The sequence below is a fragment of the Gadus chalcogrammus genome, chromosome 9 (genome assembly GCF_026213295.1).
Source record: "Gadus chalcogrammus isolate NIFS_2021 chromosome 9, NIFS_Gcha_1.0, whole genome shotgun sequence".
NCBI classification, from domain to species: Eukaryota; Metazoa; Chordata; class Actinopteri; order Gadiformes; family Gadidae; genus Gadus; species Gadus chalcogrammus.
This window is the reverse complement of record NC_079420.1, coordinates 3272691-3287690: the sequence shown is the minus strand read 5'-3', so window position 1 is coordinate 3287690 and position 15000 is coordinate 3272691. Positions and strand designations below refer to the sequence as shown.

At 47.9% G+C, this 15000-nt stretch overlaps 1 protein-coding gene across 6 annotated transcripts in view; it reads left to right on the top strand.

The window, feature by feature from the left end:
• Window positions 1-10819, top strand: part of LOC130389452 (coiled-coil domain-containing protein 136-like) — a 25910-nt gene extending 15091 nt beyond the window's left edge. For 5 of the 6 annotated variants that reach the window (XM_056599251.1, XM_056599250.1, XM_056599248.1 and 2 more), the window contains 8 exons: window positions 1-80; window positions 2598-2672; window positions 4005-4307; window positions 6820-6937; window positions 7691-8051; window positions 8296-8427; window positions 10133-10245; window positions 10674-10819. The exon at window positions 1-80 is cut by the window's left edge and continues 190 nt beyond it. In XM_056599251.1, the coding sequence (XP_056455226.1) occupies window positions 1-80; window positions 2598-2672; window positions 4005-4307; window positions 6820-6937; window positions 7691-8051; window positions 8296-8427; window positions 10133-10245; window positions 10674-10686 (1195 nt within the window). In that variant the 3' untranslated portion in view covers window positions 10687-10819. The remainder of the gene's footprint in view (window positions 81-2597; window positions 2673-4004; window positions 4308-6819; window positions 6938-7690; window positions 8052-8295; window positions 8428-10132; window positions 10246-10673) is intronic. The other variant, XR_008896555.1, reaches the window with a different exon arrangement.
• The last annotated feature ends 4181 nt before the right edge of the window (window positions 10820-15000 follow it).

Below are 15000 nucleotides of genomic sequence, written 5' to 3'. Positions count from 1 at the left end.
GGCGCTGCAGATGTTGCTGGAGGTGGAGGAGGCCAGAGTCACCTCCAACCGACACCAGGAGAGCTTCCACGAACTGCAAGGTCAGACCTTCGCACCTCCCCCCTACGACGACGTGGGTCTTGGGCACCTGGCGGCCATTTTGGTTCCTCACCGTGGAACCAAGATGGCCGCTATAGGTGGATAATGCCCATGGCTGACCCCACATGACCAATCAAACAGTCAGAGGAGAGCGTTACGTTTCAGTTTCATCTTAACAGTTTGCCCGTTAAATCCCGTCCTCACATCAGTCTCTTAAATCCCAATCACAACATTCATTGTTTTTTCTCCCATGACCTCACTGCACTTCATTTCTCAAAGCGCCGATCCCGCGGCTTAACTCCCCGCTTGGCGAAGCGGGGAGATCATACATAATCTACTGAACATACATAATATACCAGACCTCCCTTATTGCTTCAAAAAGGAGAAGGGTCGACTGCCGTCTCGATGGGGGTCCCCGCTCCCCCAGACTACGGCCGTAGCTTCAACAAAAGGCTGCATTGAGCGTCCTCATCTAACGTCTATGGATCACATCTCGTTAAACTGTCCTGGCTGCTGGTCCCATTAACCTCCGACACTGCTCCAACTGTTCAGCGTTCGATAAAAGAGACGACCCTAATGAACTCCACGACCCCTCTCCCCCCACACCCACCCCTCTCCTCACCCACCCCTCTCCCCCCCCCCCCCCCCCCCCCCCCCCCCCCCCCCCCCCCCCCCCCCCACCCACCACCAAGCCGATGAGATCAGCCTGTAAGAATAACACACAAGCTGGCTCCTTTGCAGCCATTTCATTATCCTCCGTTTCACTGGGGATGTTTATATATGTGGCCGGCCGGCGGTGACATCTTCAGCGGCTCACGACGGCTAAATAAAACATGGCGTCATTTCTTAACAATGACGGCCTGGATCGGGTTTACGGCCCGAGTCAGCCGTGCGACCGGGGGACTCATTTCCCCGTGTGAGTGTGTTACAGTATGTACCGTGTGTGTATTTATATGAATCCCCGCCCATGTGTGAGTGAATGTATCTATGTTCGTTTTGAGTGTGTATGTATGTGTGTGTATCTGTATCAATGTGTGTGTTTGTGTGTGTGTATATCAATGTGCGTGTGTGTCTGTATATGTATCTATGTAAGTGCATGTGTGTCTGTGTGTGTGTGCGTTATGCATCAATATGTGTTTGTGTGTGTGTGTGTATGTATATGTATCTGTGTGTGTGCGTATGTATGTATCAATGTATGTGTGTGTGTGTGTGTGTGTGTGTGTGTGTGTATTTGTATCAATGTGCGTGTGTGTATGTATATGCACACAAGTGTATGTGTATGTGTGTGTGTGTGTGTGTGTGTGTGTGTGTGTGTGTGTGTGTGTGTGTGTGTGTGTGTGTGTGTGCACGTGTGTGCGTGCGTGCGCACAGGGAGGACTATGACAGGGCAGGGTGAAGTGAGCTCCATTCCTTGCTGGCGCAGACGGAGCATTCCTCCTCAGACAACTGCTCTCCGCTCTCAGAGGGAAGCGTCGGCGTTGGGAGTCCGGCACTGGGCTGTGATATCGGCCCGGGCCCGCAGCCCGCCATCCGCTGTCCTGCTGCCCAACCAGCGCAGCTGTTGGGGCAGCGGGCGGGGGCTTCATGGGGCCAGGGCTGTGTGAATTAATATAGACAGAACCACACACGGACGCACTGCCAGCCATGGGCGCACACACATCTACACGCATACCCACACACAAACACACAATTAATTTGGCACAAAAATCTCACGCACGCACAAATAAGTGGGCACGCACACGTACACACACACACACACACTTGCGGACATTCACATACACGTACACACACACACACACACACACACACACACACACACACACACACACACACACACACACACACACACACACACACACACACACACACACACACACACACAAACTCTGAAAATGTTCCTGGAGATAAGTGGGTTGTATTTGCTGTAACTCTGATTAGTTTAAATCACCAAAGTCATCTGGTGATAATTACTGGAAATTGCCTTTGTGGTCTCAAGGTTACAATACTATGTTTATGCTTGACGGAAAGTTTGGAGAAATGACATTTAAGTTGGCTATAAATTTGCTGGAACATTAAATAAGTGCTAATAAAAATGCCTCCTACCATTTCTTTAATCACTAGCTGTAAAATAAGTGTTGTAATGACAGATAATGGCAAAAGTGAAACTGCAGAAGCAACAGACACCAGCCTTTTGTAGTTGTCTTTTGTTCACTATGTTTCCTCTCGACTTCTCCTTTCTCATCTCTCCTTTCCTCCCTTCTCTCCTCTCCTATCCGCTTTACTCTGCTCATCCTCTCTCCTCTCTACTCATCCTATCTCCTCTGTGCTCTTTTCTCTCTGCTTCTCCTTTCTCCTCTCTCCTCCTCGCTCCTCTCTACTTCTCTCTGCCCACTCGCCTGTCCTCCTCTCTCCTCTATACTCCTCCTATATCGTCTCTTCTCCTCCTCTCTTCTCCTGCTATATCTTCTATCGTCTCTGCTCCTCTTTCTCCTCTCTGCTCCTCTTTCTCCTCTCTCCAGGTTTCCTGGAGGATGAGCGTCTGGCCAGTGCCCACCAGGCTGAAGCTTTTACCCGCCAGATCCAAAATCTACAAGGTATTCACATATTTATAATAACATAGAAACAATATCGGAAAAAAAAATACAGGCAATCATTACATCACTAAACGCTACAAAGTGTATTCTTGACTAATCTTCTGACAAAGACCAACATATCTTGGGAAATGGGTTGAACACATATTTAGGTTAAACCGTGTGTCATAACGGTTTTACATTTATTATGACTACTTCTGATCTTGATCGAGACCTTCACAAGCAATTACAAGCGCTGTCACAGCGGGTGAATTCCTTGTGGAGGAGCTTGACTTCCAAGATGAAACCGCATTCGAATGACGGCCCTGTTGCCAGGAGTTACATCAGTTTCTCTCACCAATAAAATAACCGGTTTCTCCTCCCATCCCCATGAGGGCGGTGACGTGATGTGCCCTGTGCCTCCTCCCTCTCCTCCATCTCCTCTCCTAGTTCCCACCGTCCTGTTCCTCCCCCCTCCCCCCTCCCCCCTCACTAACCTCCTCATTGTAGTTCCATCCATCCTGTTCCTCCCCCCTCCCCCCTCACTAACCTCCTCCTTGTAGTTCCATCCATCCTGTTCCTCCCCCCTCCCCCCTCACTAACCTCCTCCTTGTAGTTCCATCCATCCTGTTCCTCCCCCCCTCCCCCCTCACTAACCTCCTCCTTGTAGTTCCATCCATCCTGTTCCTCCCCCCTCCCCCCTCACTAACCTCCTCCTTCTAGTTCCATCCATCCTGTTCATCACCCCCTCCCCCCTTACTAACTTCCTCCTTTTATTCTCTGTCTTGTATTCTGTTGTGAATCTGAGTATGTGGCCAAATGATTGTGAATCTATTCCAACACCATTCTCATTTAAATTGCCATTTCTCGGTCTGAAGCGTAATGTGACATTGATGCTCGTTCAATTTGAATTCTCATCTTCATTCTCGCTCTAGCTCCTGAGATGATTTGAAAAACCAGATTTGCATTTGACTTTGAATTCTCATTTTCATTCTCACTCCAGCTATCGTACTGCTTTTACTATCTGTATTATAATTGTAATTTGATTTCTTATCGTGATTCTAGCTCCAGCTATCATACAGATTTTAAATCCCGATATTCATTGTAATTAGATTTCTGATCTTCGTTCTAGCGCTAGATATCCTATTGATTGTAATCCTGGTCTTAATGATAATTTGATTTCTGATCTTCGTTCAAGCACTAGATATCCTATTGATTGTAATCCTGATTTTAATGATAATTTGATTTCTGATCGTGATCCTAGCTCTAGACATCGTGTTGATTGCAGTCCTGACGTGAGTCGTAACGTGACCTCTGACCTTCATACCGAGTCTGACCCTGCGCCTCCCCCCTCAGCCCGGCTGCGCTCGGTGCAGGAGGAGATGGACAGCCTGGAGGAGGAGAAGGAGAGCGAGCTGTCCGAGGCGCAGGAGGAGCTGCGCGTGGCCCAGGAGGAGGTGGTGCTCCTGCAGCAGGCGGCGGAGGAGGCGGCGGCCGAGCGGGAGAACGACATCGCCTCGCTGCAGGAGGAGCTCTGCCGGCTGCGGGCGCAGATGGAGCGGCTGGGCGAGGAGACGCAGGAGTACGAGCTGGAGATCACCACGCTGAGGGCCGAGATCAGCATGAAGAGCCAGCGCAGAGACGCAGAGCGCAGAGAGGGTGAGGAGCCGGGGCTGGGGGGGGGGGGGAGGGGGGAGAGTCAGGACCCAGGGGAGGGAGAGGGGGGAGAGTCAGGACCCAGGGGAGGGAGGGGGAGAGAGTCAGGACCCAGGGGAGGGGGGGGGAGGGGGGAGAGAGTCAGGAACCAGGGGAGGGAGGGGGAGAGGGGGGAGAGTCAGGACCCAGGGGAGGGAGGGGGAGAGTCAGGACCCAGGGGAGGGAGGGAGGGGGAGAGGGGGGAGAGTCAGGACCCAGGGGAGGGAGGGAGGGGGAGAGGGGGGAGAGTCAGGACCCAGGGGAGGGAGGGGGAGGTGGTTAGAGTCAGGACCCAGGGGAGTGAGGGGGGGGAGGGGGGAGAGTCAGGACCCAGGGGAGGGAGGGAGGGGGAGAGAGTCAGGAGCCAGGGGAGGGAGGGGAGGGGGGGGCACCAGATACCAGACGAGGAAGGAAGGGTCCAGACTCACATTTAGTAGTCACACACCACTAAACGTGGCGTGTGAATAAAGTACATCGACGTTTTCATTTCGTGAAGTACACACATTCCTGTCGGCGTCGTTTCTGTGACACCGGAAGGCTGACAGAACGATGGCGACAGCACAATAGGATGGCCGGGACAAAAGGGAGACAGAGGAGACGTGGGCGAGTTGGAGTCAGCGCTGGAGCACTACCCGGCCACCCCCTCTCCCTCCTGTCAGATCCAGACTTGGCCTGTTTACAAAACGTGCCACTTTGAAATGCACACGTCCCGATCCGACATTCATCACCGCTCATGACCGCAGCCTCCGGCAGCGGTCCACGGCTGAGTGCTCAGCACTGCGCAATCTGTGCTCCGACTCCGCACCCCCGGCAATAAAATGCAAACGATCGCAGACGCAGAGAGGCTGGTGTCGGCGGGTCCGTACGGTGCTAGGAGTACTGGGGTACCAGGGTGGTGTTCCACAGCCCAGCGCACAAACCGGCCTTGTAGTTGTTGTACATGTTATAAATTACAGATGGGAACGCAATGCTCTGAGTCTACGACGTCTCAATAATGCAGGGGCGGGGTGTGTTTTATGGGTGTGTGTGTGCGTTTGTGTGTGTGTGCGTGTGTGTGTTGGGTGTGTGTGTGTGTGTGTGTGTGTGTGTGTGTGTGTGTGTGTGTGTGTGTGTGTGTGTGTGTGTGTGTGTGTGTGTGTGTGTGTGTGTGTGTGTGTGGGTGGGTGTGAAAGAGGGTCTGAGAGGGAGAGAAAAAGAGTGTGTTGTGTGTGTGTTTGTATAACACATAAAGAGAAAGTGTGTGTCTGTGTGTGTCTGTGTGTGTGTGTCTGTGTGTGTGTTTTTTTGAAAGAGGGGTTGAGAGAGAGAGTGTGTGTATGTGCAACAGAGAAAGAGCATGTGTGTGTGTGTTTGTGTGTGTGTATAACAGAAAGAGAGAGAGTGAGTGTGTGTGAGAGAGAGGTGTGTGTGTGTTTGTGCGTGTGCGTGTGTGTGTGTGTGTGTGTGTGTGTGTGTATGTGTGTGTGTCTGTGTGCATGTGTGTGTGTGTGTGAGAGAGGGATTGGGAGGGAGGGAGAGTGTGTGTGTGTGTGCGTGCGTGCGTGCGTGTGCTTCTGAAATACCAGGCCCATCGAGTCACTGTGGGGCAGGGCAGAAAAGACCCTCATATACCAAACGCATGACATCACACCACTGCATGTGTGTGTGTGTGTGTGTGTGTGTGTGTGTGGGGGGGGGGGGGGGTGACGTAGGGCTGGTGGGGGCGCCAGGGAGGGGAGGCTCCAGCAACAAGTGGGCGGAGTCTTGTGGGACGTAGCTGGGTAGGAAAGGTTAGAGGCTAGGAAGGCATGCTAACCCCCGCCGGTTAGCCGTTACTCCAAAGTGTATTCAGAGCGTAATAGCCCAGGATAGGATAGATTAGAGTAGAAAAACTCTGTTTCCAAATGGAACCTTGAGCCTTAACCACAGTTTAAATGTGATTGTCCCATGTCAATCCTTGTCCATAGGAGAAATGACTGTCTATGTAGGCTGTGACTGTTACAAACATGCACAGTTAACAATCGGCAATGAGCTCGACATGCCATTGTATTCTTGGACCAAGTCAATTTCTCTGTTTGTAAAGCATGGGTAATTTTGAGCTATAAAATAGGACTGAATTTAATGTATTCTCTGTCTATCGGTCCATCTCTCTGTCTCCCTTCCTCCCTCTATATCTATGTCTCCCTCTCTCCGTCTCTCTCTTTCTTTATCCCTCTCTCTCTATTTATCTCTCTCTCTCTCCCTCCTTCCCCCCTCCCTCCCCCCTCCTTCCCTCCCCCTCTCCCTCCACCCTCCCTCTCTCCCTCCCCCCCCTCCCTCCTCATCCCCCCCTCCCCTCCTCCCTCCCCCCCTCCCTCTCTCTCCCCCTCCACCCTCCCTCTCTCCCTCCCTCCTTCCTCTCTCCCTACCCCCCCCCTCCCTCCTCATCCCCCCCCTCCCCTCCTCCCTCCCCCCCTCCCTCTCTCTCCCCCTCCCTCGCTCTCTCCCTCCTCCCCAGGCGACGTGTTCCTGCTAAAGGAGGAGTGCTGCACGCTGAGGGAGGAATGCCAGACGTTGAGGGCGGAGAACCGACAGATCTCCGAGAGGCTGCAGCTGCTGCATCGCCAGAGGACGAGGTGAGTCCCGGGGGTCAGAGGTCGGTGGCCGCCCCGCTCATCAGGCCCCGCTCGTCCCATTAGCGGGGAGGGAGATCTGCCTGGATCAGCGCCAGGAGCCCCTAATCATTTACCTCAGCCTCCTATTTTGAAATAATTGGCCACCTGTTGAATACACTGGATGAACCTGGTGACGAGGGGAGATGGATTGATGGGGGGGTCGCGGAACGAGGCACATGGGTGACCGGGATGGGAAAAAAAAAGCGGTGAAATGTTTTTCTCTTGCTTTCTGCACCTTTTTCAAGGGATTTGTATTCAATTTCAATAATCGTCGTCTGCTCATGAATTATGATCTTTGGCTCTCAGCGCTCAATACGGTTTTTCCTTTGTCCCCTTATACTTCCCTTGTGGCGCTTGTGTGTGAGTTATTATCAGTAATGGCATGAATTAAGAGAAAAGATACGCACACACAAGAGCCCTCGAAGTGAAGTCGCTAACAACCTGATCCTGGACCACACCGAACAACAAACAAATCCATTGAAAATAAAAAAAGAAGGCAACTCTCTGCACCCTTTGCTCCGGCACGCTCGCCTGCAGCTCGAGCTATGTGCGAGCTCACTCAACAGTGATAAGAAAATAAAGAAACACCCTGTCCCCCTTTCCCTGGGCGTTCTAAACAACCAGGGGAGGGCTTATCGTCCACCTGTCCACCGTTTCCTCCGGTCGCACCATCTGCTGAAGGCCCTTATCGTCTCCCCTGACACCTTCTCCCAGCTCCAGCAGCATCTACCTCTCACTGAAGGAGGAGGATGCAGACGTGGATGAGGAGGTGGAGGAGGAGGCGCCGACGGAGAAGGAGAAGGAAGGCGCCGAGCAGACGGAGACGGCCTCGGCGGCGTGCGCGGCGGAGAGCTACATGACCGTGATGGAGCAGCAGACGGCGGTGGGCTCCGGCGGCGGCGGCGGCGGCGGTGGCGGCGGCGGCCGAGGGGTGGACGCCTGCATCCAGAAGAACATCTCCTTCGACGGGAAGCCCGGCACGCCAACCGGCTGGAACGGGGGCTTCGGGGAGATCTCCTCCCTGAGAGACCAGCTGAAGCAGGCGGAGGAGAGGGCGCAGCAGGTCCAGAGGGAGGTAGGAGCAGGCAGGGTGCGATGCAGTGGAGAGATATCAGAGTCATTCATGTGCAGCTGTCGGTACTCTTGGTATCGGGATTGTAATGGACTGTGTTCCACTTTTTAATTGATTGATAATAAATAAATTTGTATATATATTTTTAAAAGAAGACTATCGATTGGATAACACGTCTCAATATGACTATGTCGATAAGCAGAAGGTAAGGGGGGGGATTGACCAGTGTGTTGTTGCGTTGTCGTAGTGCGACGGTCTGAAGACGGAGCTGCGGGAGCTGCAGGTGCTCTATGACAGCAGCCAGCAGGAGAAGGCGGAGCTAGAGGCGGAGCTTCAGCACTGCAAGGCGGAGCTGGAGAAACTGTCGCACGGAGCTCAGGTGGGGGCCTCGTGATAGGCTGGCCATTATGCACCAGCCAATGAGAATGCGCCGTGTGAGAAGGAAAAATATGAATTTTATATAAAGAAAGATAAGAATTTTATATGAAGAATGAAGAATTGATTGGTTATAATACGCTTGTCTTTTGAATCCTCAATGTGGCTTTCGTATCTCTTGCGGTCGCCAGCACATTCCGAAAATAGGATAACTTAAAATGTTTAATCAAGGATTGAATTCCTTATATGGGATATTAACTCTCGAAATTCTATGCACACTCTCTTTTTAAACGCTGTATTATACTCTCAGCACAATTATACAATTTGCAGGCTACTTTCAGTATCACAAATATTGAACATAAGCGGGTCAAAAGCACATCATTTTATAATTACGTGTATACCTAAAACAAAGTAAGCAGCAAACAGAAAAACAAAGAGTTCAATACAAATACGATGATAAAGGTCCTGTGCTACAAATGGAATAAACAAATATGCCACTTCATGCGCGTGCCGACACTCTTGTAACACCCTTCTGGCGGGTGCAGTAGGTGGTCCACCCCGGTGTCTCTGGGTCCTCCGTTCTGTGTTCTAACCTCATGCGAGCTGACTGGGGTGACGCTCTCTCTCTGACCCTGTCAGCCCGTGTGAGGCTGTGTGTTCCTCTAAAGACTGTTCCTCCTCTCAGTCTGTCAGTGTTCCTGCTCCTGTTAGACTAACCGTTGAACAGTGTCCTTAGCACCCCCCCCAAAAAAAAAGAAAACACCTGTATCTGCAAGTGCCTTTTTAAGGAGAGAATGCAGAACACAAATGCAGTTGAAGCTGTGTTTTAATTTTTAACAGAAGAGGCCGCTGTGCGGTTAAAATCTCATCATGAAACGACGACGTCTGTCTTGTATGGCGATAAAGAAAACAGAGCTCTCTCTCTCGCTGCACTGGATTAGCAGATACCTGTCAGGTTTTCTTTTTTTCTTCCCTACGAGGCCTGCTGAGCCGTCTTCTGCCTTGTGTCAAAGCCGTCTGCCCGTCTCTGTGTCCAGTGCGGTCCCTGTTATCTCCATGTCTATGTCCACTCAGCCAGGCAAACGCGCTTGTCAGTCCAACTACGGCTAATCACAGACATCAGACCCCAAAAAAAGTAAAAAAGAGAAGAGATAAACGAGAGAGAGAGAGAGTTGCGACGCACTATTCAATCAGCGCTCAGTGAATTAATTTGAGATACGTGTTGCTGAACAATAATTGCTTTGTTTGCTTTTTTTCCCTAATCAATGTATACAGGACTGTGTATGCGTTAGAAAAAAACTCATGAGAGATATGCTCATGTATGCGCACTGTGACATTAACTGCCTCAATGTTGCCGTTTCCCCCTATATCCACTTATTTAATCTCCTCGTATTGGTCCTTGTTTATTTCTGTAGTGAATTGTTAGCACATTTCACTCTGCAATGTCCGCCTGTGCCAGCCATACACAACATTATCAGTGTTTTTTAAACTAGTTCATCCAATTTATTTCCTTTATTTAATTACCTCTTCCAATAGTCTGTTTGTGCTGTCGTCCGACACCCTCCCTCCACTTGTGTTTTGGTTATTTATTTTGGTGATTTTCATTCGGGTCATTTCCATAGCTTTATTCCATTCACATGTTCACTCCCTCCATCTCCATTGTCTCTGTGTTTGTTTCGTCTGTGTTTTGTCTCTCCCCTTCCTCACAGAGCTTCACCCACCCGTCTGAGCACCCTGTTCTCTCCGTCCCCTTCATAGGACTGATTGTAATAGTGGCTGTGATTTGGTGCTGGCTGTCGGAGCTGGCGTCCCAGAGGGCGAGGTAGGGGAGCAGCTTATCTCCAGCACGCCACATACGTATTCCACACCACGGACCCCCTGTCACAGACACACAGCCCACAGTGTCGACGGGCACAATAAGGAAGTGCAGGCCTCATACCCAGGCGCTGCGGGATTAAGGGGAATCTTTTAGGGAACATCTGTCCGGGGATGGGCAGAAAATAGATACTGCGGTACGAAGGTAAAATTGGGTTTTTCCCCGTATGGACGATGGAAAGAGGGACAGGTGGGCAGTTTGACAAATGGCCCAGTGATAGCAAAGTCCTTGATTTATTATTTTCTTAGTTCAACGTAATAAATACATCATAATATTCAGACGCATAGAATAATAATCGGACCGCCGTAACTCTGTCGCTGCCTCGAGGCTTCATGTCATGGCTCCTCTCTTCATTTCTCTTCTCCTTCCTCCAGGGGAGTGAGGTGAGTTTTGAACGCCAATCTTGACGGCGGGGGCGGCGGGGCAGCGGCGGGGCAGCTGTGCTGATGGCGACCGGACTGTGGAGAGCCACGCCCCGTGGTTAAACACAAGAGCATCAGTCTGCTTCAGCCCCCCCCCCCCCCCCATCCCCCAGCCCCCCCCCCCCCTCCTCTCCTCGACTTCTGTCTGTAAATAGATTGGGATGGATTGGACGATGTCGAGAGCAAGACTCTTCCCCCCCCGCGAAACCAATGACTGGAGAGCGTCGACGGGATGATGTTTGAAGTAGGGAGCGTTCACCCTGCAATCGCCCCGGATGAAAGCCAACCACTCCGTCTCAGTAGCGGTGAGCTGTGCAAACAGACAGATGGGCCCACAAGGCCTAAGCACCGAGCAGCGCCAAGCTACGCAGAACCATGTTTGATGTTCCCGCCGCCCCATGTTTAGCAGTTTCCACGCATCTTACCCCGTCTCTTCTTTGGGTGTTATTCTAACTCTTATCTAGTTCTGACGACGGGATCCAATGCTGGTTCTGATGACGAATGTGGTGTACTCTATGGTTCTCAATGTATTTAATCCTTATTTATTTTTTGATTTGTTCTTTGTTGATTGTCTATTGTTGCAATGACCATCATAGGTTTTAGCCTGTAATGCACTGAACATGACTGTTGTACAGAAGCCCTTCAAAGAGTGTAAGTTTTGGTAAACAGAATAGCTTTTATGAATGTTTGGAAGCCCCTACATTATTCCATTTATTCTAGGTTTGATTAACTGAATTGCCCACAATGCAACATGCCTGAATGATTTAGTTTGTGTTTGTACTGATCCTTTGATTGGTCAAATGCAGCACAATGTGTGTGTCCATGTTTCAAACAGTGGCAGCTTGGTCCCTCTTGGCTTTAATGACAGTTTAAATAATTATTGTCGTAGCTGATTATGTAGGAACCTGTTACCTGGCAATTACTACTGTGGTCATTTTATCCCTGTTTTTGAAATCTGGAAGCAATGTCACTTCCTGTACAGAAAATGACTAAATGTAGTCGACTACAATTAAATTACAGCAATGCTGAACATAACACTGTCATAACATAACAATGAACTCTCACATCAATTATGATTCCCGGAAAAATTCTACACGTAGTAAAACAATATAAATGCACAATTGCAACCTAAAAGACGGATAAATCCTGATTTCAAAGATAAATCAACTACAAACGCTATGATATTATACATTATTCATTGAATCATTCATTGATCATTGAAAAGAATATCACCAACGGTTATCTCTGATTGCCTGAAAAATATCCATCAAAGGAGTCAGTATTCATCTTGCTAGAGAACGGGTCGACCCAGACCCGGTCAGCACTTAGTTCCGGTACTCAGACCTGCGTTTGTCCGTCGGTTACCCAGGAGGCTTGGAAGGTTCCCAGCATGTGTTTGATTTACTCTACGGTACACAGCTCTTAGCCTTGGCTACTCCGCCCAAATGCCGCATGGCATCGCCCACCTCCCCTCCACCCGCCACCCCTTCTCTCTCTGACCTTACTGAAGGTCTCTCACTGATTGATATTCAACGAAAACTAAAAGCCCCGCAGGTAAACATAAAAAAAAAAACTCAATAAAACCCAAAACAAACGGTATCAAATCTGTGTGCCCGGGGAAAGTACCCAAAGGGAGTCGGCCCAACAGCCTCAGAACCCCAGTATACAATCACCTCGAAGGAAATCCATTCCCCACCATCATTCACTTTGAACCGTTCACAATTTACCTGGTGAATATGGATCTCCCAGCATCTGTTTTTTAAAGCTCCGGCATTCTCCGCACAGTCTGACGTAACCTATTTGCAAACATTTTGAATTTTGAGCTATCCTTTGGAACCTTTTTTTTCATCTTTGCGCATGACAGATGTTTGATCTCAAAAGTGAAAGTTCAGCCAAGCGGCTCTTTTTTTTAATGTCAATGTTTTGTTGTGGCTTTAGAATAATGACCTTCAAATGGATGCTGTTTCCAGGTAGTTTGCGGTACAGAGTCTGAGAAGGAGCATGGGATGTTTTCTCGTGGTCTGGTTCCCGTGGTAACTGTCAGACATGTGCATATGTTGACAGCTTAATCTAGATCAAGACCATGGCCACGGCTGATGAAAGAGATGGGGATTGGTACATCACTGACAGCATTCAGAAATAGATCATTCACAGCTAAATAATAAATGTGAGAGTCAGAACTTGGCACGAGTGAAATGTCTTTGGGGGAATATGTAAAAACATTCATATCTATATTGCAGGAGTGCAAAACATTTCTGTTTACATTTCTGTGATTTATTGTAATTAGGTAAAACTGTCTTTTAGAGATGAAAGTGCATGATACAGTACATGACAACAATATCTTATTTAAGTCCAGTTTGATGTTTCTGTTTCTTTGTATTAGATGTATATAGTCCACTCGGATGTGAAATATAGTATATCATTGGAGAGCTATTTCTTCAATCCATTTGTACTAGCGTTGTAAAAAGTGTATTCTATTTTGAGAGAGCGTTGTATATTTGATAGCCGAATAATATGCTATATAAATGTTTATTTATGGTGTACTCATCCACGATAACTATTCATCTACATTACATCAATGTCCGATTGTGGTATGTTCCCTGCATGCATATATATATCATTTTATTGTGCCAGCAAATTCAATGTTAATCTGGTATGGATAGTAGTTTGAAATAAAGTCATATTTTAATTTAGTAAATGTAAAGAAAAAGATGCCCAGTGTTACCAAACCCAAGTTGTTTTTGGTTTGCTATATGTTGCTAATAAGAAAAATATGAACTAAAACTAGCCTTTAACATAGGTTTAAAACATCTTTACCTAATCTTTGTACTGCATCATTACTATAAAGTAAAAGGAACATACGGTAGTTTCAGACCAAAACATATTATCATCAAATGTTTTAGACAAGAATATTACAAAAGTCTTTATTTTATTAAATATGTTTATTACATAGATCTATATTATATTGGAATATTTTGCATGCTTAGAATGTGTAACTTATTCTACATGAGGTGGAATCCCTTACTTTGATGACCTTACTCAAGCTGGAATGATTGTCAATGTTTAAAAATGAATACACTTCACACTAAATCAGTTAGCTTGCAAATGAGGCTCAACTCCCAGTGAATGCAACAGGTCGTTTAACCACTAAAACACAACCGTACTCCACATTACTCCTTTGTTTACTGTAAAACTAATTGTCCATCCTTTTCAAGGGGTCGAAGACATTCAATGTTCCTTGGCTTGCCACTCTATCCGATTATATCGTTGATATGGATAGTGTTGTTGTTCTCAATCTATAGTCGTGGCTATTTTGTTACCTGGAGGTCTATTTTGTAGGACGAATGACTTCAAGAGAATAAATATACCCATTGCCCACAGATGATGTCTGGCTTCTTTCTGTTTATGAGTGGTGACCTCACCAGGTCTTACAAAACCTGGGGGGGGGGAAGGGTTAAGGTGTCAAGGAACTCCCATTCATGAAGTCCCTAGCAGCCATAGCTGAGTGATGTCGTGTCTGTCACTCTTGGCTTCATATTACTCCTTTTATTTACGACCCGGACCAGGCCACGTCTTAAACTCTGAGAACAGGCAGGGACGCCAGTGGGACTCACCCCCACTAATGGGAACCTCTAAATGACCTCATTACCACCCCCACCGCAGGACTCATAGTTCACTTATTTGGAGCTAATTGTTTGGAAATGTGTTATTTGTCAGCCTGGCATTTGCGCTGCCTACTGGACTGTTCACAATGATAGGCCATAGACAATTTAATGCAAAGTTAAACTCGATTCAATTGGATCCCTCCAGTCAGAGCTGTGAATGTCTCTTCTGCTACTGAGGAAGGCTATGTTCATGAATACCAATGATTTGGTTTAGATCCTTCGAATTTAGAGTTAGATTCACTCATTAGCAGTAATTGAATGATTATAATAACAAAACATTGACTATTTCTGTGAATTTGATATTACATTTAGGTCATGTTAGATTATTTATGAATACAAAATAATTTCATAGAAAAAAGGCATTCTATTGCCTTCTTAAGGATCTGTGTTCATATTTAACAGTGTATTTGATTTATATTAATTAAGCTTGAATAAGTTATATTTGAAGATTGTTGATTGCAGCTGTGTTCAACTCACTACAAGGTCTATTACTGCTATGACTACAACTACTACTACCACTACTAAGTCATACTGCTTTACGACTACTACTTATACATAAATACTACTATAATTAAAAAAAAAGTGATTTATTTTGTTCACAACATAATTCCCTG